Consider the following 25285-nt stretch of genomic DNA (forward strand, 5'->3'; position numbering starts at 1 on the left):
ATACTCTTTGCACGACAAAGCTAGTTTAAAATGATATGTAGCTCCATTGAACCTAAGGAATTATTTGGAGGTTGAGATGGTGAATAAGGATTTGTTTCAAGCGGATTTTTTTCCATTTCCTTCGCATAATACAAGACCTGCTAGAGCCTAGCAATTAAAGAATAAGTAGAATAACAGGTTAAGTGGCACATCAATAATACTGAAGTAATGTTGGGTATGTGTTATACTCTTTGCACGACTAGGCCCATGTGTGATCCATCTGTGTTGGGTGCAGTGGGTGGGTCACAAGGGGAGTGGCAGGAGAGGCAGTAGCCCCCCCAGCCCCACTCAAGGGTTCAAAGGCAGAGCCCTGAAAAAAAATTGAACAGTTTTTTGCATTCATTTTTGGCGGTTTTCACCACATGGTTTTTATTTTTAGTGGTTTTGTGGCACGTGGTGATTTGGCCCATGGTTTTGTAATTCCGACTAAGAAATTATGGTTGTAATTTAAACGGGTTAATGGATTTAAGGTTTTGGATGCTGCAGGGTTACATATATTGTATTGTAAACAATGAAATTGACTGATGATAAAAATTAGAGGTGTGACTCTAAACAGCTAGCTGGTTTTTCCGGTTTGGGTTTCCAAGTTAAATCTGTGTAGTATCTAATTGCCATTGTTCTACTTTTCCATTTATTGAGAATCTGTGTATGCATTGCATTACTCTACAAAGCTTAAAACCTACAAAACATAAGCAAGAAATTTACTCACAATGTTCAACAAGTTATGATGACGATTATCAAAATGTTGGTCAAGCAACTTCTCTGAAATAAATATTTTCCTACAAAAGCCACACTGCCATTCATTAACTTGTAGATGATCCTTATGTAGCTCCTGCTCTCTGAACATATCATTCTCGGGGTGAAGCCTGCATGTTCTTGAGATATTGTAATTCTCTTCTTCCGCGAATGGCATCAAATACTACACCAAACAAATATATACACACTTGTAAATATATATCTATTTGCATACATCTTAATACAATATGAAATATAGTTAAGTGTCTAGACGCATTATAGTATCTATATTTCAATAATTTCTAATGCTCACCTCCTCAATTATTTTCCAAGCAGTCCTGCTTCTTTCCCTAGAACAATGTGTTTCATGTGAATGTACAACACTGTCCTGTTGTTCTCTTTAAAACAACAAAATCAAACATTAACAACAGGCAAACAGATACTTGGAAGACAGAAATAAGGCCCAGAGCATTTGCTACTACATTACATTGTAATTAAATTTTATTTTATTTATGATTTAACTTTCTACATATTGCCATATATATTGTTATTATTCAACACGTCCTGAAATTCACATATATTTGGCAATGCAGCATCTAATATTGTAGTCAGACACAACGGTGAAAAGTCAAACGAAAAATTACACAACTTCGATGAGACACAAATTGTGTATTCAAACTAGTCTTGTACCAGAGCAACTAAGACCAAACAGAGCCAACAGACCAAAGATTACAACCACGATACACAAAAAATCTAGAAATAACATATGCAATGGTTTCCTGGTCCCACTTATACCAAGTGCAGTAGCATGAACAAACATATTTATAAGACGTGAAAGTTAATTATTTACATTTCAACCACCTCTGGTTGACCTTTATATAATCAAGTCAAACCTTGCAGCTGCAAACTTTCAAAGTTTCCCAATCGCACAAAGAAACAAGAAACTTTATTTTGTTTATGATTTTGCTTTCTACATACTGACATATAGATGGCTATTTTTCAACAAGTCATTGCAATTCATATGTATTTGGTTCTGCGGCTCTTTATATTGTGGTCAGATACAAGGGTGAAAAGTCAAAAAGAAAAATTAGATTGCTGTGATAAAACACAAATTGTGTATTCTAGCTAGTACTGTAGAAGAGCAACTAAAAAGACCAAATAGAACCCATAACTCATAAAGAATACAAAGTCCAGACAACAAATACAGAAATAACTTATGCAATGGCTTCATGTTCCGACAGATACCAAACGAAGTGGCATGAACAAACATAAATATAGAACATGAAAGTTAATTGTTTAAATTTCAACCACCTCCAGTTGACCTTTATATGATCAAGTCATACCTTAGAGCCGCAAACTCTTCCAGTTCCTGGATCACACAAAGCAATAAGGGACTGTACCAGTGAGAGAAGCATACAACAAAAGATCTTGATATAATAACATATTCAAAGCAATCTCCACAATGACTCAAATGTAACATCCAGGCACAAAACATTTGTTTGCCTCCTGATTACCACTAACAAAGAAATTAGTCACGTTATTCAGATCATAGTCACATTTAATGGAATAATGCAAACATGTCCATTTATTGGAAAGACTAGAAACACGGTAATCAAAGTAAAACTTATCTCCCAGGTTGCACTATAGATTTTCAGGCACCACAAGAGACATTTCAGGTACATTTTTACAAGGCTATTCCTTTCAAATGTATGAGAGATTTACATGCATTTCTTGGATATTTAACCAATTCAAAGGTTGAACATCCTTAGTAATAGAACATTAACACCACGAAAAAGTACACTTTTTGACCTGCAGTCCTGAAATTCTTACATCAGAGTGCTATTCTAAGTTTGGAAGAGTATTCTAAAGATTATCAGGCCAACTTTACTATGTGCCTGTATTTCAGTTTTCAAACACATTCTCAAGCATTTTCAGTTCATCCTCCTCTTACAAGCTTGAAAAACTTAAATTTATAACCTGAACAGTTTATATTTTCTGAAAAAAGTTTTGCAGAAAATTATTTTCTAAACACAAAAAGGAACACATTACTTTTAGTTCTGTCGTTTTGCAAGGTTTCTGCTGTTAGAATGCTGTGTCCTACTAACAAGCTCCAGGCTATTTTCATAGAAATTCTTAACTAAGCATGTCTACATTAGTTTACTACTATAATCCGGTTGTTGAGGCATCCAACTCAGAAGTCCACTGCCCCTTTTGGGAGCCTCTGCTTGCCTCCTACATATATTAAGGTCTTGTATAGTATGCAGGAGAGAATTAAATCAGAATGGCTATTCACAAATTGTTTTTGGCTAGTAACATTCTTAAAGCTACTATCTGCATGTTGTTAAGAAAAAGTCAGGATAACAAATAATGCACTGTAAGGATATATCTCAGGTACTTCTATAGTTCTTCTACATTTTTCTCAATATGTTTTCTTGTGTATTAAATTCATGTATTCCAGAACACTTCACATACATTTTGAGTTTCTGATAGAAAAAACAAGAACAGTGAACTTCTGAGCATTTTGTGTCTTTCAATGTGAATGCAACCCAAGTAATTATTGCTGCCACCCACATAGAGAACTTAAAAGATAGTTTAAGACAGCTTTGAATGGCCATAAGAGTGTTGGAACTACCACGTAAACAATATTTGAGATGCATTTACACCATAATCATGTCAACTAGAATGACAACTTGCCAAGGAAAAAGGTAGTGAATAGAAGACATACAACAATATGGACGATAAGATGTCAAAGAAAACTTATGGAAATTCAATTATCTCTTAAGTGAAAAACTGCACTTTCAATCATATGGAATTATTCTCTTGGGACACACTGAGAATTGGGCTGTAACGAAGGAAGATATTAAGGCCACCATACAGAAGGAACTCCACTTGGCAATATCAAAAAAATCATGAATTATTTAGAGTGTAATCTATTACTGCATGCTTATAAGTATCTAGAAATGTATACCTGGAATCTCTAATATCTAAAATGTATAGGAGGAGAGGTGTTCATAGTGGGCACTATTTAAACTAGAGACAAAAACATAACACCAAACCCTAAAATCATGTGTACAGGTGCTCTAGAAAAGGAAGCAATTCCCCTCCGCTGGCCAAAGTAGAGGAAGTAGTATAGGGTAACCTTGTAAAGAAACGAACTAGACAACCAAGGATCTCAACCTTAGGTTTCATGGACTATCTCCCACTATATCCCCATCAAATCCTTTACAACTACACACCACCTTCCTTCATCAACACTGGACCTGAAGGCTAAAAGATATCTTGGTACTCTTCAATAATGAGGACTTTTTGAGCTTTGAGCCCTTACAGCAAGAGATAACTGTCCTCCCTCTCACACAAGATCTTTTTTGACACCGACCTCACTAAGCCCCAATTGATTGAGCTCAAACAGTCTAGGGAATAGGTTACAGTAGCTATGAAACAAGATAAGTGGGCATTCATTCGAGACCTTAGAGAAGTCATTTGGGGCTCCCCCATAGATTATCCCAATCATTGTCTAAATGAAAGGTTCAATAATGTAGGGGGCTTCATCTACCCTTTCTAGTACCTACTAGAATCAAAACAGAGCCTGTTGGCCTTCTTCGAACACATTGAAATATGGTTGGGTCCAAGATTCCAAGACATCCTATTTCTCACAAAGACACATGTAAGCCCCATGTAGACACCAACCGCAAATCCATATGTATCATTGGGTTTGGTCTGATAAAACGTGCATCACTCTAACAACTTCAAGAGTTCCAACGGAATTGATTGTGAGATCCGTGACTCTCTCCAAGGTCGTATTTCCCTAGTAGCCTCAAATGACGACATTACCTTAGGATGCCTACAATGTAGTCTATTATTTTCCCTAATGTTGTGACACTTTGCACATCATGGTAAGTTTGAGGCGAGTGCCTTTCCTCAACCTTTATGCTAGCATATCCCACTACTTTGCTCTCAATGAAGTTATTCTTTTGGGGGACTTCAATGCCCGTACTAAGAACTCACAAGTGTTGTTACATGACAAGTCTAAGGATGCACTTTGCCTTCTAGAGATTGGCCTAAAGATCATGGACCTCCACAAGACTTCCAATGATGTGATCAAGCCAGTCAACCTACAACAGAGACCATATATGGTTTCAAGAATCCCATAGCTTATTACTCCTACGAGAGAGACCATATATAGTTTGGGTTTCCCCAGAGCTTATTACTCCTAAATGGTTTCCCTTGCTACCCTTGTTGGAAGGGTTTCAAATGCTTCCCCCATAACAGCGGACACAATATGGTTGATCATGTCCTATCCAGTCTAGACTTACTCTTCCACATCAAACATCTCTCAAGTTCCCCTCACCCTTTGAATAACATGCCCTTCTAACCTTTTCCCTCTTTGTCTCTTTCCCATCTCCCTCCATCATGCCCCACCCCTCACCCAACACCACCCCCCACCCATCCTACCATTTTCTTTAACAAATACCCATAATCTTACACTACTCATACTCAAAAATTGATACATTCCTCTCAAACATACATAGACGCTCTGATGACCAATTATGAAATTATTTCCAAGGCCCTAAACGAGGCGGTTTTTGACTCCTACCCCCACTCCATGCAACAACCCAACCCCTAGTTCTTGCCCCATGAATTATTAGGACTTCTCCACGAACAACTCTACTTCACCTTCACACAACCCTAGATCTTCTCCCCACTTTTTAAATCTATTAGTCCTTCATCATAAAATGTGGGCGCACTTTTCTCTAAAGAGGCGTGAGCTTTGTGCAAACCTCCACCACTCCATAAAAACTTTTTGGCACACCCTTTTCTCTAAACATTGCACCCTTTCTACAGAACTCAATCCATGTTTCCCATATAGTCTCCCTCTATGATATTCATGGGCAACCCCCATGGGTATCCCCTCCCCCACTTTTTTCCATCCCTTTTCCAAAAGAGACATCAAGAGAGCAATCAAGTTATGAGCACAAACAGGTTCACTGATTCAGAAACCTTCCAAGATGAGTTCCTCAAGCATGGTATCCAATTTCTCAACTAACACATTGCTAAATTGTTTAACTATGTTGTTTGTTACAATTCCCCCAAACATGGGGACATATCATCCACATGATTCTCAAATTGAGGTCCAACTTAGATCCTCACGACCACCAAACTATCATAGTTGGGAAAACATTCACTAAATTATATGCCACAACAAATAGGTTTTATGGAGATAAGGCACCTCATGGCAAGAGGACAAACAAGTTTCCCCCTTAAACATCAAGCAATCAACCACATGTTCACACTCAAGGCCATTATCGAGGAGACTTGCCATTACCTTTTGAAAGTCTTTTGTCGTTTCCCAGACTTTGGGAAAGTATTTGGCGTGGTATAGAGAAAGGCTTTGTTTTAGAGGCTTCTCAACACTAGCATTTTAAGCAACAACCATCATGAGGCTCTACAATTTGTTCTTGGCCACCAACAAATGACATACAAACTCTCTATCTTCTTCCAAAGCACCAAAGGAGTTAACAAGGATGCCCCTTTTCACCGTCTTTGGGATCTACATCAATGACTCAAAATCCTTCCTCCACAAATACATTCAAGGCAAGGATAATTGCCTCGTACATAGTGTTTTTAAAACCGGCCTAACTAACCGGTTACCGGTCTAACCAACCGGTAAGCAAGGCCACCGTTTGGAACCGGCTGAAAAACCCGGTCAGAAGGCAATGTGGCTAAGTTTTGGCCCTAACCGGCCGGTTTAGGACGGAACCGGCCGGTTTGTAGTCAAACCGGTCGGTTCAGTCCTAAACCAGCCGGTTACCTGCCATGCCAGCCTCCACCATTTGTATTGCTGGTTTGTTTGTGGGGATCCTATCTCTGACATGATTGGAAGCTTGGAAATGAATGGTATGAGGATGACCAACATTCTCTCTCATCACTTGAACCATATATGCATGAGATTTCAGATCCAAGGAAAAAAAGTGTGACGAAGGCCTTGTTGTAGCACCCCATGTTTCTATTAAATAGTATGCATGTCATCATGTCTCAAATGAAGCACATTGTGATAATGAGATACACTTGCATGAAGGCAAGGGTTTGATAAGTCATATTCCCTTCCAAGTTTTTGAATTTAGTAATGATTCTTTTGATCATTTGAAGAGGGTATATTTTGTAGAAGAACCCTGAAGATGAAAACCTTTTAAGTGTTATCGTTCCCTCATGTAATGGCCAAGAGGATGAGGATTTTGACACTTTTTTTATTTTAAGCCATAGATGGCATTTGTATTACTAGTTTGTTTGTGGAGATCCTATCTCTGACATGGATATTGAGAGTTTAATAGAGAAATGTCTAATTGGCATACTCAATTACTCCAATTCCAATTAGTGTCAAAGACCATCTCATGAAGCACAGAGAAAGCATTGTAGGGTCTATCTTTGATGATCTTAGAGAGCCAAACATGGTGGAGGCAAGTGAACCATTTTTCGTTATTAATGAACAACCATATCTTTTCATCGTGGTGATTCAGTGCAAGATAAAGGGTTTTTTTATGGCAATAAAATTGCAAACCAAACAAATGTATGTTTATTTGAGTCACTACTTATGTATTTTACTATTTTGTCGATGATATGTATTGCACTCGGTGCCATTTTGATATATTCACCTTTACATGGTATATAAATGAGCAAACTTTGCGTATTTTGTCTCTATTGGCTTGCAATCATGGTTTTAAATCTTAAAAATAGTTTTGTTTCATTAAAAATTAATTATTTAATGTATTTTTCTAAGACCAGTTCATTTAGACCCAACCAGTGCCAGTTCAACCGGTTTCGGTCGGTAAACCGGTTCATTAGGTGGACTGGTCCGGTCACCGGTTCCGGTTTTAAAAACATTGCTCGTACATTGTATTTATCTCTTTGCTCCTCTTTGTTGATGACTTAATCTTGTTGGCCTCCTCACCAAAGAGTCTTTAGAAATAGGTTGATGCCCTTGCCAACATTTGAGACCTCAAACAATTTATGATCAACCTAGGTAAAACCTAGGTTATGATCTTCAATGTGAGATAGAGGGATTTTTGTAGAGAAGATTGAGATCATGACAACCTACACCTATTTAGTAGTTTAGTTTAGGGTGCCCCATTTCAACATGCTTTGACCACTCTAGCCCCAACTCAACAAGGGATTTCTCTTCCCCTTTCCAAGCAATCATGCTTCCAAACTCAATTCTAGGACATCTCATCCAAGAAGCATCTACTAAACAAGATCATCAGACTGATGATCCTCCATGATTAGGAGATATCGAGGCCAAATTTGCTACAATTCAACTTGTTTAAGACTAGGATAGTCCACACTCTTCTTCTCAAGCACATCATCCAATTCAAGTGGATTGTACTCCAACCCACTGTTCAAGCAAAATTTGACGCCAACCATTTTCAACCTGAGGTCATCTTCCTTTTGATCTCATTTCTAGATAAAATTGGGACTTTTAAGAACTTTGCTACTAGGGGAGCTCAATGCCCTTACCTAGCACTTTAATCCTACAAGGCCATCACCTCAACCTACCCCTCAAGATGTGTCAATGTTTAGTACTCAAAAGCATCTCGACTTCTCCAATCAGTGGCCATATTTCCATACAATTTGTCCTACTTCAAGTACTCTATAGATGAGCTAAGCCACTATTTTCCATCTAAATAGAACTAAACCAAGACCCCCAAGATGAAACCTACCAACAGCACATCTAGGTCCACTTAGATCGCCCTTTTGAATCACCTCAGCCCAAAGACAGGGTTCTATTTGGAGCAATTTTTGGAGCTACAAGATGCCATTTATCATTCACCCTTAATACTCATGAAGACTCGAGATGCATGCACACAAGATTCCCCACGGGTCAATTTTAAGTGGGCAACCACAAACCCAAGATAGAGACCAATCACCACATCTCACGCCCAAACAATGCTTCCTAGATTTACCACCAACAAGAGTTTACGACAAAATACATCTCATTCTCAAATGACCCTTCTATCATGAGATTAGAGGTCGATAATATTTTTTTTCCAAGATTCAAGGGTCCTTCACTTCCAGGAGGAACATTTTTTACTTCTAGGTTATCCTATTCAATTGAGGCAACAAGCATCAAGCACAGTGCTGAGATACTTCAGTCTCAATGAAGTTTTACCATGCTATAGTCCTTTCGTTGTGCACCCTAGGCTAAAACATAGGTGGGGCTTCTATTTTGTCATTATGTTGTTATTATCAGTGTTCCTAGAGAAACGTTACCAATGTCGCCATTTTGGGAAACTCGACGAAACACAGGTGGAAACATTTCCTCGATGTGGTGGATGTGTTTCCCCAAAAGGGGTGCTTGTGGGCACCCCCCTCAAAAAGGGTCGGGTACCCCCTAAATTTTTCCTGAAAAGAATAATTTACAAGTGGGGAAGCCTAATATTCAACCCTAAGGCCCTACTAATGCTATGTAATTAATGGCAATGTTAAATCCTTAAAGTAAAAGTGATCCTTCATTTTCATTTCATCTTTCATTTTCATCCTTTTACTTAAATTTTTAACATTAACATTAATTGACTTAGGATGTTTGAGATTGGTTCTGACCTCATTGGGTTTCATATGGAGAAAGTAGAATTTTAGATTACATTCAAAATCCGCCAAACTTAACAATTATTCAGGATTTTAAGATTTGGGAGATTTTAATGTTTTCAATGGATTCTATCATGTATGAGGGTATGGAACTAGCATTAATCAAGAGCACCAAGCCCTTTATGTACCTCGATGTTGGTGGCATTGATTATTGAATTCATTTGTCATTACCCTAGTAAAATTGTATATATCACTCAAACAAAATCTCAACTTGGCATGTTAAGCATTTTCTATCTTATTTTTATGCTTAGAGGATGAGATTGATGATGAGGATCCCTATATACGCAATAATTTTAATGATATATAGGTATTTGATTTTTTTCTGGACTATAAAGGCCATCTAGAGCCTCTTTGTTGATGTATTTTTGGTTCAAATATGGATTGCACTCAATACTATATTGGTTATATGCACCCTTGCTATATATATCAGAAACTTTGCATGTTTGCATATAATGGTTTGGATTCACAAGGATGCATATGAATATTTAAGTATTTTTTTTCAAAATTCGAATATTTGTGTAGTTTTTGGTCAATTGATTTTTCCGTCCATTTTTTCCCAGTTCCCAGTTTTGGGGTCAATCTGGTTCTAATAACATTGGTTCCTTGTCCATTGTTCATTTTTAGTTTAACTTTTGACTATGACTCTAGGCACTGATGACCTTTATACCAAGTCTTTGACTCTGTTACTTTTTACTATTTTTGAGTTTTGAGTAATTTCAATTTACTATCCCAGTCTTCAAACTTTAATATCTACTATTTTGCTTAGCACCAATCAAATTCTAGAATAATGAATGATCAATTTAAATCAATATTTTAATATTTCTATTTCATTGAAACATTTATGATGTATGAATCAATGTATTTCATTATTGAGTTTCAATTTGAATCATGTGTATTTCATTATTGAGTTTCAATTTGAATCATGTTTATATATATATATATATATATATATACTCACACACACGACATACCCCCTGAATTCCCCTAAAATTTGGGGGTGCTCCCACACATCCCCCTTGTGCGTCTCCCCATTCTGGAATCCACCCATCCTAAAAACTTGGTGGAACATTGGTTATCATGGGGGTCTTTGCTAGGAGATGCATCTTATTTCCAGTGTACAACACTCATTGAAGTGCACCCCCTCTTTGTTGGCATTATGGCTTTCATGGTTGTAGTTGGTTTGTGTTGGCATTGATGTCAACCTTATGATGGTCTAGATGATGCATTGATGTCAACCTGGTTCAAAGAGCATAGTCTTGTTGACATTGATGACAACCTTGAGGTGGCCTAGTTGATCAATTGATGTCCTAGTCTATTTGTCTTACTTGCAGAGGTGTTGCAAGTTGTGCAGGTGTCTAATGAAGAGTAGAGGACTTGTTGGCAGTAATGTCAACCCTTGACTTGTTGACTTGTTGGCATTTAGGTCAACTTGCCGGTGACACTTGTCTAATGAATTAGCCTACTTCCAGAAGTCTCACAGAGCTTGGCAAAGGTCTGTAAGTGTGTACAAGTGTTGAAGAAGGTGTGCAAGAAGTGGGAAGAAGTTCTGAGCAGAAGATCTGATGTTTTTCCTTATGCCTTGCCACAGCCACTAGGAGAGAGTGTCCTCAGTGCGGCTATAGCCTTTCAGCCGTTGGGATGCAGCGTAAAGAGTTCAGTATAGCCAAGAATTGCTAATTAACCCTGTGGATGTGGGATTACACGAGTTTTTCTCTGTATTCCTCACGCACATCAAAAGAATTTCGAAATGATATTTCCCAAAAGCTTCGAAATTAATTGGGTAAGCGTGAAATTGGTTAAATAAGTCCTCCATTGGGTGTGAAGGCCTTTAATACACAAGTAGGAATGGTTATGGATGGATTTCGTCAAAGTTGTGCACCTATGAACTCAGTCCAAAAGACGAATTCGCCCAGCACATTATAAATATCTCATTTCGGATCTGAGATCTGGTTGGTTAGAGTGATTGTGAGTGTAAGACATCTGCAGAGAGGCAAAATGCTCTAGACATATTGGTCAGTAGAGATACCTTGGTCTATGAGTGCAAATGGCAATGGAGTGAGCGGATTGAATGCCTATTGCAGAGTATTGAAGCAGAATATCAATTTGCAGAACAAAGTTGATGGTGTTGTAGCAGATATTACTTTTCAGTACACATGGAGGACATGGAGCAGAATTTAATGGCTGAGAAGAGACAAAGCATGGATTGAGCAGTGCACCCATTGCATTATTTGGCATTTGCTTTGCAGGGTTGTTGGTGCATATGGCAAAATGCCATATTGTTTCTATGTTGCTGATATACTGAGGATTTTATGTATTTTGCAATTTGTGTTGATCGCTGAGTGTGAGAGTAGTAGTATTGTTGCTGGTTGTTTATGTTGAGGAGCTGATTTTATTGAATTGTTGAGATTGTCTTGCTACTGGGGTTTGATAGCAGAGTTGAATCTTGTTGAGCACAGTGTCTTGGGGATCTGGTTTGAAAATGAAAGAAATCGAGGTTCGCAATGAGCTTTGGAGGAGTGGCCTCTGGCAAGTGGGTGCTTGTTAAGTTGGAGCAATGATTCCATGCTAATGGATGCTAGTAGCAGTTTAGCGGAAATGGTCGTTTTTGCCCAGTGGGCGTTGGATAATAGTTGGTAGTAGCCAACTAACTATATTTTGGGATCAAATCTTCCTAGTTGGTGGTGGCTAGCTAACTGTGTTTGAGGTCGAGTCTCCTAGCTGGAAGTTGTCAGCAATCAATGTAAAAGACGTCATTTTGCCTGACACATAATAGAAGATTCAGAGCAGCGCAGCCGCAGCAAGGGTGGTTTTTCCCCCAAAAGGGTTTCTACCAGATATCCTTGTGTCTCCTTGTGACGATGATCTGTGTGTGTGTTTTGATGGTTTGATATGTGTATATGATGCTAATACGTTTACATGCTTATGTCATAACTGCATATGATACATGTTTAAGCATAGATTCCCTCACATGTGAAGTTGCTAATAAATGGTTGATTCAGGATCTGAAAAGAAAAGAGTAAAATTAATAATAATACACTATTGATTCACCCCCACCCCCCCTCAGTAGTGCTCAAGGTTTCTAACAATTGGTATCAGAGAGGGGCTCTTAACAGCAGTGTAATCGCTGAAGAGCAGATCTGGAAAGAAGGTTGTAGAATATTGGTATTCTCTTTTCAGGATGACAATTGGAGATGTGTTTGTGAAGGATGTGGAGAGAATTCCATGCCAGCAAGTGTGATGCAAAATGATGCTCAAGCAAGGGGCATTATTTGTGAGAATCTCCATACTGCAGATATTGACAAAATAACAGATCTGAAATCTGCTAAGGAGATTTGGGACAGACTGCATATGTTATATGGAGCCAACAGCAGCAACAGTCATTAAGTAGAGAAGAGCAGAAAAAAGAAGAAGAAGAAGAAGAGATCCAAGAAGAAGGAAGCTCCAGTTGAACCAGCTGTACAACAGCACAACAGATTTGAAGGTATAAGTGGTAATGATTTACTTTTGAGCCATGTTTTAGATAGTTGTGATTATAATAATTCAGATCTGGTCAGTGAGGAAGATGATGGTCATAGTTTTATGCTACTTAAAGTTGAATATGAATCTGCCACAGATGTCATTGAAGAACATTGTAGAGAAGTTGGTAGACTAACAGATGCATGTAGAGAGCATGATAAGGTATTGCAGATCTGTGATGAAAAGGAGAAGGGTCTCAAGGAGATAAGTACTTTGAGAACCCAACTAGCAGAATCGAAAAGAACTAAAAAAGTCATGTGTAGCAAGAAAAAAGACAATGTTGAAGCGCTTGCAGCTGTAATTGACAAATTGAGGGAGAAACTTGAAGAAAAAGATCAGCAGTTGAAGCAAGTAAAGAGCACCATAGAATTGGATAGTTTGCTTGAAAACCAAAGATCACCATTGGACAGATCCAGTCTTGGTTTTCAAAAGGGAGAATTAAGTTCACATGTAGGAAAGAATAACAAAGCAGAACCAAAGAAGCTTGCAGCAAAGAATGTGATCAGCGATGATAGTAATAGAGGAAAGAGGCAGCAGATCCACCAGCAGCATGCAAGAAGAGAACCAAGAGGAGCATACACATTTAGAAGATCATTGGCTCCTAGAGTAGAGAGTAGCAGATTTCAGAGGAGTTGTCAAAACTAGTTTGTCCCCTTGATGGATGAGGTTGAGTGCTTCAATTGCCACAATTTTGGACATGTGGCAGCTGCATGTAAGAGCAGAATGTACACATCTATGCAGCAGATTGGACAGCCAAGAAGAGGACCCACCTTTAAGTATACAAGTTCATTTAATGGTTATTGTTATGTTTGTAACCTATTTGGCCACAAGGCCATTGATTGCAGATCTAGCATGAGGAGATGGAGATCTGACATGAGCAGTGAAAGATTAGATCCTTTGGCTTCATATCTTGGTCATATAGAGTTATGTGTGTCACAACTTTGGGCACATGGCCAAAGATTGTAAGACGCCTAGATCCTTCAGGCCATCTGGTCAAATGAAGCGGACAAAGGAGAGTGCTCAACCAAGGAACCAGTCAAGAACCATGTGTAAGACAAAGGAGGGCCAGCTAGGAAGGTGTGGTATTTCTCTTTTGTTAAATTTGGCAACTAGGGCCAAACTCCACCTTGGACATCTCATATGATTCAGCTGATATTTTTTTGAATTCCTCTTTCCGAGAGGTGTAGGATTGATCTAAAGATCATCTCATTCTGACATGTATAAATGGAATTATGAATTTATTTCTTCTATGGACAAATTGTCAAGGTCAGCCAGCAATCTAATGTAGGCTCAAAAGCCTAAAAGACATGTCTTTTCACCTCAACGTTGCATATAAATAGAAGGAGCATCTACCTCATTTGGACATCATTCATTCTCACACATATCTCTCTCCTCATCTGATTGGGTCGTACAACTTCAGGGCAGCCTTCTCTCCTCCACACGTGCGAAGGACTAGACTGTAATTTTCTGTTTTTGGGTTGACTGAATTGCAGAAGGGTTGACCAGCGTTCACCGGGCAGTAGTTGACATTGTTTGACTGCGTTTTTCCTTGGAGAAATTCTGTTTGGGCAGGCCGCATTTATGGGCACAAAAATCGAGGCAATCTGAGTTGATTAACCAACGTTGACTGCAGGGAAGTTGACCACAGGTTTGACTCTGCGTTGACCAAGTTTGACTGATATTTTCGGGACTGTTTTGGGCTGATTTGGACTACTGTTGGAGGCCAATTTGACTTGGTTTGACCGAGCTGATTTGGAGGTGTAATTTTGTTGATTTGACTAGCGTTGACTTTCTGGTTAGGGCATCCTGTTGACAGCGATTTGACCGGACAGATTTGACTGTGATTGGGCAAGTGAATTTTGTATATTGTACTCTCTCTCTGCTGAAATTTTGAAGAATAATAAGAAGAATTGATTAAAGGGTTTCGCCGCATTGGCGTTTGTCTCTAGCATGCGCCACATCTTGTGTCCTCTTGTCTTGGCTTGTCTTCTACTGTTTTTATTAATGTTTTATCTGCATTTACTGTCATGTTAATGTGATTGCTAACTGGAAATTGATATTGGGATAATAAGAAAAATTGAAGTAAATTGCTCTTAAGCATAGAACATAACATTGTTATCTAAAATTAACATGGTATCGGAGCTAAGGTGAAGACAAAGCCCAAGTAAGAGTGAAAAGAGCAATCACTGAGATTTGTTGGACAAGAGTCAATGGCCTCTGCATCTTACTTCAAGCCTGACGACAAGCTCAATGATAAGTTTGAGTATCATGTATGGAAGATGTCTCTTGATTTGACTTTGGAAGAGCAGGATGTTATGGACTATATGCAGGGAAAGATTACTGAACCTCCTTCAAATGCACCGGCTGCTGCTAAGACAAAGTACAAGAAAGGTGAAGTCAAAGCTAAGAAGATCATCAGGGATTCTATTAACATGCATGTGGTTGCATACATCTCTGATTTGAACACGTCCAAGGAGATGCATGACAGGTTGGTTGGCATGTTCAAAGTTAGCAATGCAAACCAAGTTCTCTTCCTCAAGAACAAGTTGAAGGACATAAAGAAGGGAAGAGGTGAAGATATCCAATCCTACTTCATGAGGATTACCAAGATCAAAAATGATATTCTTTCAATTGGAGAAGTTATTGCTGATAGGGAGCTCATTCTCATTGCCCTTGGGGGACTCCCTCATGAATGGCATGTGTTCAACACTACTGTCCTCAGCAATGACAGGATTCCAAGTTTTGAAGAATTGTTGACTAGATGCACTCAAGAAGAAACAAGGATGATGGAGAGAGGACATGCCTTCAAATAGGAATGAACCTATTGCATTCTTTGCTCATGCTAAAAAGAAGAACAATGCAAGTTCAAAGAAGTAATGTTAAGGAAGACCGGGATTCAGAGATGGAAGGAAGGGAAGATGCTTCATTTATAACAGGTTTGGCCACTATGCTAAGGAGTGGTCCTAATATAAGGGATACACTTCATGATGATGACAACCACAACCACAACAATTTCAGGGGCAACAACAATCAAAGAAATGGCACATTCAACAACAAAGGAGAAAGGAATGCTCCAGCTACTCAACATGGAAATAGTCGACCTCCCAAAAGATCAAGAAACTCCAGGCATGATGAATCTAATGTTGTAGATAACAAGCAAAAAGAATTTTATCTTATATATACCCTCTCTACTGCCTCTCTTCCGGATACCTTGGGAAATTGTTTGATTGATAGTGGTACCTCAAGGCACTTCACTGGGTATAAGGAAGCTCTTTCAAACCTGATAGAAAAAAATACAAATTTGGAAATCATTCTTGGGGACAACGCCACCTATCCCGTGAAGGGAGTTGGGAATGTTACTCTTCAATTGAATCAAGGTAACACCATTCATCTACAAGAAGTTCTATATGTAACTAATTTAAAGAAGAACCCGGTAATTATCTCGGCGATGAAGGACAAAGGATTCAAAGTGGCATTCATTAATGGAAAGGTGCGTGTTTGGAATAGAAATTTCAAAGAAGCATTTACTCTTGGATTCAGGGTTGATAGCCTATATCAAGTTGGAGGAAGCCCATTAGGAGCTATGTCTTGCGACACATCTCTTCAATCCAAACTATGGCACCGGAGGTTTGCTCATCTTCATTATAAGGCTCTACCCGATGTAAGGAAGACGGTGACAGGTATGCCAGAATTTAAAGTGGAACATGAAGGTGTTTCTCAGGGATGTGCTGAAGGAAAACATACAAGGGGACCATTCCCCTTAAGTGATAGCAAGACTACTGACATTTTGCAATTGGTTCATTCTAATGTATCTGGTATGATGCCCGTGACATCTTTGGGAGGATATTTATATTATGCTATCTTTGTGGATGATTTATCTCGCAAAAATTGGATATATTTCTTGAAGAAGAAGGACGAAGTATTCTCATGGCTTCGTTCTTTAAAAGCCTTGGTCGAAAATCAAACAGGGAAGAAGATCAAAATATTGAGGACCGATAATGGAACCGAATATGACTATTGTAGAAAAGTTGGCATTAAGAGAGAGACTACTACAGCATATAATCCTGAACAAAATGGTGTTGCTAAAAGGAAGAACCATTCTATTATAGAAGCCACTTGTGCCATTATTCATGATCAAAGCCTTCTAAAGTCTTTATGGGCAGAAGTTGCCAACACTGTCGTGTATGTTCAAAATAGATGCCCTCATCAAGCGTTGGACTCCAAAACTCCCGAAAAAGTTTTCGCCGGTAAGAAACCTGATGTTTCTCACTTTAGAATTTTTGGTAGCCCCGTATATTTCATGTGCCAAAAGAAAAGAGAAGCAAATTAGGATGCATCTAGGAAGAAAAGAACATTTGTGCGCTACAATGAAACTTCTAAGGCATATAGAATCTATGTGCCTGGTCAAAGAAAAGTGGAGATAAGTCATAATGTCACCTTTGATGAAGATGTTGCCCTTGGGAAGGATTAGTAACTTTCCTATTCCAAGGAAGGACAAAGAAGCAGATACAGGAAAGCACGGAGAACCGCAAGATGAGTCGATGCCCAATGTTGAAGGACCAATGGATCCCATTGATCCACCTCCTCATGAGCCCTCCTCCTCAAAGAGGAGACCCTCATGGCTTAGGGAAACTCTCGAAGATCCCGAGAAACATGTTGCGCCAAGGGGGACATTTCGTGAAAGTAAGAAGTTGAATAGGTACCAAGGGTACTTAGCTGCCATGAGCACCATTGTTCAAACTGAACCTTGCACATTCAAATAAGTTGTGAAGCACCAAGTTTGGAAAGATGTCATGAACAAAGAGTATATGACTCGATTATGAAAAATGATGTGTGGGATGTCGTCCCTAGACCCAAGGACAAATTCGTTGTCACCTCGAAATGGTTCTATAAGATCAAGCATGGAGTTGATGGAAGTGCTAAAAAGTTCAAGGCCAAGTTTGTTGCTCGAGGCTTCTCTCAAAAGGAAGGTGTGGACTATGATGAGATATTTGCACCAGTTGCCTGATATGCCACCATCCGTTCGATTATAGCCCTTGTTGCCCTGCAAGGATGGAACTTACACCAAATGGATGTCAAAACCACCTTCTTGCATGGTTCAATTAAGGAGGAAGTCTATGTAGAACAACCTGAGGGGTTCGAAGTTCAAGATTGTTAGACACATGTATGCAAGTTGAAGAAAGCCCTCTATGGGTTGAAGCAAGCTCCTCGAGCTTGGTATGAGAGGATCGACAACTATCTAATGAAGTTGGGTTTTACAAGAAGTGAAGTTGATCCGAACCTTTACTTTAAGGTTGAGAATGACAGACCTCTCATCTTGGTACTTTATGTGGACGATCTCTTTCTGATAGGTGTAGACCCTCTTATTCATGAATGTAAGAGGGAGTTGGCTTCTGAGTTTGAAATTAAAGACCTAGGACTGATGCATTATTTCCTAGGGTTGGAGTTCTAGCAAAAGCCAGGTGAGATTTCCCTTTCTCAAGGAAAAAACATTGTGAAGCTACTTGAAGGATTTGGGATGGTGGACTGCAATTCCATGACTACTATGATGGAACTTAACTTCAAGAAGTTATGCGGATGTGCTGTTGGGCCCGATTTGGGAAATCCTTCTAAGTATTGTCAACTCGTGGGGGCCCTGATGTTCTTAGCGAACTCCTGTCCGGACATATGCTTTGCAATGAATACATTAAGTCAGTTTATGGTCGAGCCTCATCTCATACATTGGATTACTATCAATAATATCTTGAGATATCTCCGGGGCACAATCACCTATGGAATGAGATACACTGCCAGGAATGTGAGGCTCATGGTTATTTTGATGTTGACTAGGCTAGCAGTGTGGTGGATCGTAAAAGCACATCGGGATCTTGCTTCTCTCTAGGTTCTGCCTCGATATCATGGATGAGCAAGAAGCAGAAGTTGGTTGCTTTGAGCACCGTCGAGGCCGAATATATTATTGCTAGTATGGCCTCCTGTCAAGTTGTTTGGTTGAGGAAGCTCTTTAGTGAGTTGTTTGGACATGTGTTGGATACCACTGTGATCTTTTGTGACAACTAAAGTGGGATTCGTCTTTCTGAGAATCCTGTGTTTCATGACCGCTCCAAGCATATTGATATCAAATACCACTTTATCCAGGCTATGGTACAACGGGGAGCAATAAGGCTCCATCACATTAGGACTGAAGATCAGGTCGCAGATATTCTTACGAAGCCCCTGGGGAAAATCAAATTCTTAACCTTCCATAAACGACTTGGAGTCATGGAGAGACCCTCTTTTGAGGGTCCCGTTTGATTTGGATATTGAGCTCTAGGAGCTTCGGGGGGCTTGGGGTACTTCTTGGAGCAATGAGCGACCATAGGGTGAGTGGTTCACCTTCCCCTAGTGGTGCGCAATGTAGAGGGTGAGTGGTTCACATTCCCCTGTGATACCCCATGATGGTTGAGATATGCATAGGATGAGTGGTTCACCTTCTCCTATGGCATATGAGCAGGATGAGTGGTTCACCTTCTCCTGCCGATACATCCTACCCATGCAGTCTAGGACTCATGGGAAGTACCTCTCATCTGGCCAATGAGTAGGGAAATGAGGATAGGGACCATAGTACTATCGATGGACACATCGTGTATTATCGTACTCCCTTTGCTAGGATGTTTGATATTGATCTGGGATCAATGGAGACTGACTTCGGGTTAGCGGAGAATAGTATGATACACTCGATTATTGGACACTGACTTCGGGTCAGTGGAGAATGGTATGACACATTCTCGATTATTTCTTCTTCATGGTTCATCAGAGCAGAGTATAACAGGGATGTCAAAGATGGTACTGATGATTTGGCTGGTGGAGTTCTTCCTAATTGAGAGGGAATTTTAAATTTGGCTACTAGGGCCAAACTCCACCTTGGACAGCTCATATGATGCAGTTGATATTTTTATTGGATTCCTCATTCCGAGAGGTGTAAGATTGATCTAAAGAGCATCTCATTCTGACATGTATAAATGGAATTATGAATTTATTTCTTCTATGGACAAATGGATAAGGTCGGCCAACAATCTAATATAGGCTCAGAAGCCCAAAAGACACGTCTCTTCACCCTCAATGTTGCATATAAATAGAAGGAGCATCTACCTTATTTGGACATCATTCATTCTCAAACATATCTCTCTCCTCATCTGATTTGATCGTACAACTTCAAGGCTACGAAGGACAAGACTGTAATTTTTTGTTTTTTTGGTTGACTGAATTGCAGAAGGGTTGATCAGCGTTGACCAGGCAGTAGTTGTCATTGCTTGACTGTGCTTTTCCTTCGAGAAATTCTATTTGGGCAGGACACATTTATGGGCACAAAATTCGAGGCAAACTTAGTTGTTTGACCAACGTTGACTACATGGAAGTTGACCGCAGGTTTGACTCTGCGTTGACTGAGTTTCACTGATATTTTCGGGACTATTTTGGGCTGATTTGGACTACTGTTGGAGACCAATTTGACTTGGTTTGACCGAGCTGATTTGGAGGTGTAATTCTGCTTATTTGACCAGTGTTGACTTTCTGGTGAGGGCATCATGTTGACTACAGTTTGACTGGAAAGATTTCACTATGATTGGGCAAGTGAATTTTGTATATTGTACTCTCTCTCTGCTAAACTTTTGAAGAATAATAAGAAGAATTGATCAAAGGGGTTCCCCACATTGGGGTTTGTCCCTAGAATGCACCACATCTTGTGTCTTCTTGTCTTGGCTTGCCTTCTACTGTTTTTATTAATGTTCTATTTGCATTTACTCTCATGTTAATGTGATTGCTAATCTGGAAATTGATATTGGGATAATAAGAAAAATTGAAGTAAATTGCTCTTAAGCACAGAACATACCATTGTTATCTAAAATTAACATCTTTGCTCGCATGATGAGGATGATAAGTGGTACATTGACAGTGGATGTTCACATCATATGTTAGGAAATAGGAACAAATTTCACTTTCTGAAGAGAATCAAGACTGGCAATGTTATTTTTGAAGGTAATGAACCAGCAAGAGTGTTGGAAAGTGGTAAAGCCAATCTTGGTGAGAAGAGGACCAATGCAGATGATGTGTGGCTCGATGAAGGCCTAAAGCATAATATTTCGAGCGTCAGCCAAATGGTTGATGGAGGCAAAGAAGCGGTCTTCAACTCCAAAAGGTTGTTTCATCCAGAAAGAAGGGTCAAAGAGATTAATTGCCAAAGGAATTGAAACACGAGATAATGTGTATATGTTGAAGGAAAGAGTGAGCATAAAGAAGAGATCAAGGGAGGACTCTTCCTCATCAGATTCTGAGCAGGAGAAGATCAACCCCTACTACAGTCCATTCTTGCATGATAGATCTACTTGACTGCAGAGGTACATATGAGACTCGCATGGTCTTAGGTGAAGTGTTGATAGCTTGATGAGTACGAGCAACAGCGAGTTTTGATCCAGTACTTCCGTGCATGTTCATTTTATAGGGATCAACACAATTGTATAAGGTATATTTTTCTCAAGGGTATATAGCCTTCAATACCCAAGAACAAGTAGGAATGGTGCCTTTAATACACAACTAGTAATAATACACTATTGATTCACCCCCCCAGCAGTGCTCAAGGTTTCTAACACTCTCATCGGCACACATGTTCATATTGGTTTAACATGTTGGTGACTATTGGGAGGTTGGAGTATGGTTTAGTTCAAGCATAAACCTTTGTGCACACATGTTGAGGTTGATTTAACCAATAACGGTTTATTTAGACCATTTTATTACCTTGAAGGTTAACAGCTCAAGTACCCTGCTTCACTTGGTTGAAGTTCACACTTGGAGGGGTTATTGGAGATTATTTGAACTTTTTGATGGAGTGCTCCCTTCTTGGGCATAGCTTACACGACTTTTTTTTTACGAAGAGTTTGGCACATTCTCCTACAACACACTCTCTCTTATGCACATGCTTTCATGGGATTTGTTGATAGTATTGGGTAACACATGGTTTAGGAAAACTACCTTGGCACTTCCTCCTAGGGCGCACTTTACATGGAGATATTTCTTATATATTGAGTGGTCGAGGTGGTTACATGGCACACTTATAGGGCACCCCTCTCCTAGGTGCCCTCTCATCTTTATTGCATGTATATTTCAGCTACACTTATCATAGTTTGACCTTCACTAATGAGCACCATCGCCTCTTTAACTTGGCACATATACTCTTTTATTCAATAGTGTTATGGAGGCTTTTAATGGGAGGTGTAGCATTTTTGGAGGGCCATACATGTGGCTTTTGCATGCATTTACTTGATCCTACTACTATTTTTGAGTATATACTTGTGATGAACTTGAAGAGACACTTCTTGCTATTCTTAGAGGTGTATGCTTGATTATTTCTTGGAGTTTTGGCATGGTCAAAACCATAATTCGCCCTTATCTCCTTGGATTTGACTGTTTGGAGTTTATCCATCTGCTATTTTGGGGTTTGACCTCATTTTTCATGAAATGTTCCATCTACATCCCATTCACATTCATCCATGAAGTTGGTTGCCTTGAGATTTACATGTGGATTCATTGGGATTTACATGTGAATTCATTGCATGCGTCTTGTAGATCACTTTCTAACTTTGAAGGTGGGTTATGGAGCATTCTTTTAAGAGGTGTATTTTATTGTTATAACTCTCATGTAGCTTGCAGGGTGAATTTTGTGAGCATTTGTAAGAGGACCCTTGAGCACATCCTCCTAGATTGAAGAGTATTTTATATTCCGCATGCATCCATTCCTGCCAAGGGAATTCTATGTAGACCATTAACATTTGACTTGGTATAATGCGTATTTATGGATGGTGCATCCCCTCCTAAAGGTTTTGTCAAATGTTACTAACTATTTTTTGGATAAGGGCAACCTCTCTTGAATAGGCTATTGTCCACAAGCTTTGATAATGTCAACCACAGATCTAACTACTCCAATATTTTAATATTTCTTGACTTGCGATGGAGTTACAAAGATAATGTATTTTATTGTAAGAGAGACCTATCTCACTCTATATAGAGAGAGTTTTCTCTCCATTTCAAGGGTAAATGGAAATTTGGTGTTAGAGAGTGAAGAAGTGAAGCAATGAAGGATATTGTACTAGCTTGGAGATGATGATGTTGAGCTTCCCTTGTGTATCAAACCTTTGAATATTTATGAAGGATGAGGTATCACTACTTTATAGTATAGTTATTCTTTATGCTATTCATTTGCAGTTAATTTGATATAGGAACTCCGCGCTTTCACTCTAACATAAACACCTAGTAATGAAAATATTACTGTTATAGGAATAAGCAATGTGAGTAGCTTTCCCTCATCTTATTTGATTTTATATTTCTGCTAATCAGCTAATAAAGATCACCTTTATTTTGAGTTGATGTGAGTCAAATTAAGCCCTCTAGTACTAGTCTCAATATCATGATTTCCAGCAAGCATCTTAAGATTCAATGTACCAAATGAGTTCACTTCACCTTAGATGATGAAGATATAAACTAGACCCTTTGTGTGGGTAGGTGGAAGGGGTCAAATTAGTCCTTTTACATCAAGGCCTACCTTAAAGTATTTGATGATGATAAACAAGTCCATCCATTTTTGCAATATCCCATGACTCCATTAGCCCTTAGATTGATAGGCACTGATCCCTCATCATTTCATTCAATTGTTTCCTCTTCCTCCATTCTCTTTTTCTTCCCTATATTTTTTCCCTATTTCCAATTCCTTCTATATATATACTACAACAACCATACATTTTGCAAAGGCTTACAACAAGTCCATCCATTTTTGCAATACCCCATGACTCCATTAGCCCTTAGATTGATAGGCACTAGAACATCATCATTTCATTCAATTGTTTCCCTCTGCCTCCATTCTCTTTTTCTTCCATATCTTTCTCCCTATTTCCAATTTCTTCTATATATACTACAACAACCATACATTTTGTAAAGTCTTACTCTTTCTATATCACCTACGACTCCCACTCCGTAGCTTTAGCAACATTATTTAGGGATATCCTCCTTGAGTTGGCAAAAAGCCAACCAAATGTGAGAGAAAGAGCTGCCAAATTGATAGTGGATAGCCTTCCTAAGTTGCACAACACTGGCCCCATGATGCTAGGTATCTTACATCACTTGGGAGTGCTAGATTTTGTTGTAACACCTCCTATTATTTGGTATGTGAGAATAAAGGTAAACAAGATAGGTTGGAACAAAGAGTTGGTAGATGTCAGCCTAGAATCAACAACCTAACCCAACTTTAGATGGGGGCAAAAGGATGACAGGACCCAATCACACAACTTGGGATGGGGACACCAAATGACAAATTTGATACTCCACCAACCTTTGGATTTGTTATAGACATGTAGCATGTTTATATTTTGCTTGTTTTATGCTATTGTTGGTGACATTTTTGCATTTTATGCAAACCACATTTTCAGACTGTATAGTGGCCAAGAGGATTGAGGGGTTCCACCATGCTATTTATAGGTCATAAATATGTTAGTATGAAATTAATTTTACAATAACAAAAAGGACATGAACTAAACCTTGGTAAGTACTGTTGTTGAGTGCAAAATTGTAACAAGATAATTACATGATAGAGAATAAACATGTCAAATTTAGATAAGATCCAACCATGTATGCCCATAGGGGTGTGGCCTGTTAGCAAGCAGTGAGGTGATTGGGCTTGCAATAGCACAGAAACCTGGGTTAAAAAAACCCCGAGTGGGTGCAAATAAGGCCAGGTGCAAATCTTGGGTCACTTTGATGGCATAAAAAAGCCTCTCATGGCACAGCAGATTACTGAAAGAGACTCTATAAAGACATATTTTTTAAAAAACATAGGAAAACAACCCATGTATCGCTAACTGCTGCCAAAGAAGGTACATATACTAAGGAGCCAGATTTCAAAATTAGATAAAAAGCAAAGGTAAGATAGGAAGGTCAAGGATTAAGCAATAAGTGTACAAATTTTGCACAAATTAGTCAACAAATGCCCAAGCAAAGGATTGGGAGGCATGTGAAAGTACAGAGTCGCCAAACAATTTCAATTCTGTTACTATAAACAACCGTAACAAAACCAGGACAAAAAAGGTCAGAGGTTAAAGAGAGTTGACATGTACAATAGGACATGGCTGGTTGGTTGAGCAGAAGTGGTGATAATCCCCCATGAGAGTTCAATTTCCCCCAGGTACATGTTAACCCCTAGCGGATTTCCATGGCCATGCATGCAGGGTGGGTGTTGCGGTGGACAGAGTTTATAGCCCTAGTGCCAAACGCTTTCTGCGTCAATGTTGATTGGGATGCAGTAAGATTCAAAGGAAGCACCTCCATAAAAAGACAGTTG

General features: G+C 39.1%; 1 protein-coding gene across 4 annotated transcripts in view; it reads right to left on the reverse strand.

The window, feature by feature from the left end:
• LOC149260929 (C2H2-like zinc finger protein) overlaps positions 1-25285 on the reverse strand; it is a 150591-nt gene that overhangs the window by 75739 nt on the left and 49567 nt on the right. For all 4 annotated transcript variants that reach the window (XM_089421392.1, XM_089421396.1, XM_089421389.1 and 1 more), the window contains exons 2-4: positions 2118-2143; positions 1088-1172; positions 749-958 (exon numbers count right to left, since the gene is read on the reverse strand). In XM_089421392.1, the coding sequence (XP_089277518.1) occupies positions 749-958; positions 1088-1172; positions 2118-2143 (321 nt within the window). The remainder of the gene's footprint in view (positions 1-748; positions 959-1087; positions 1173-2117; positions 2144-25285) is intronic.

The sequence above is a fragment of the Pinus tabuliformis genome, chromosome 6, assembly GCF_031772625.1.
Source record: "Pinus tabuliformis cultivar Carrire ecotype Pingquan chromosome 6, CPIR1, whole genome shotgun sequence".
Classification (NCBI taxonomy): Eukaryota; Viridiplantae; Streptophyta; class Pinopsida; order Pinales; family Pinaceae; genus Pinus; species Pinus tabuliformis.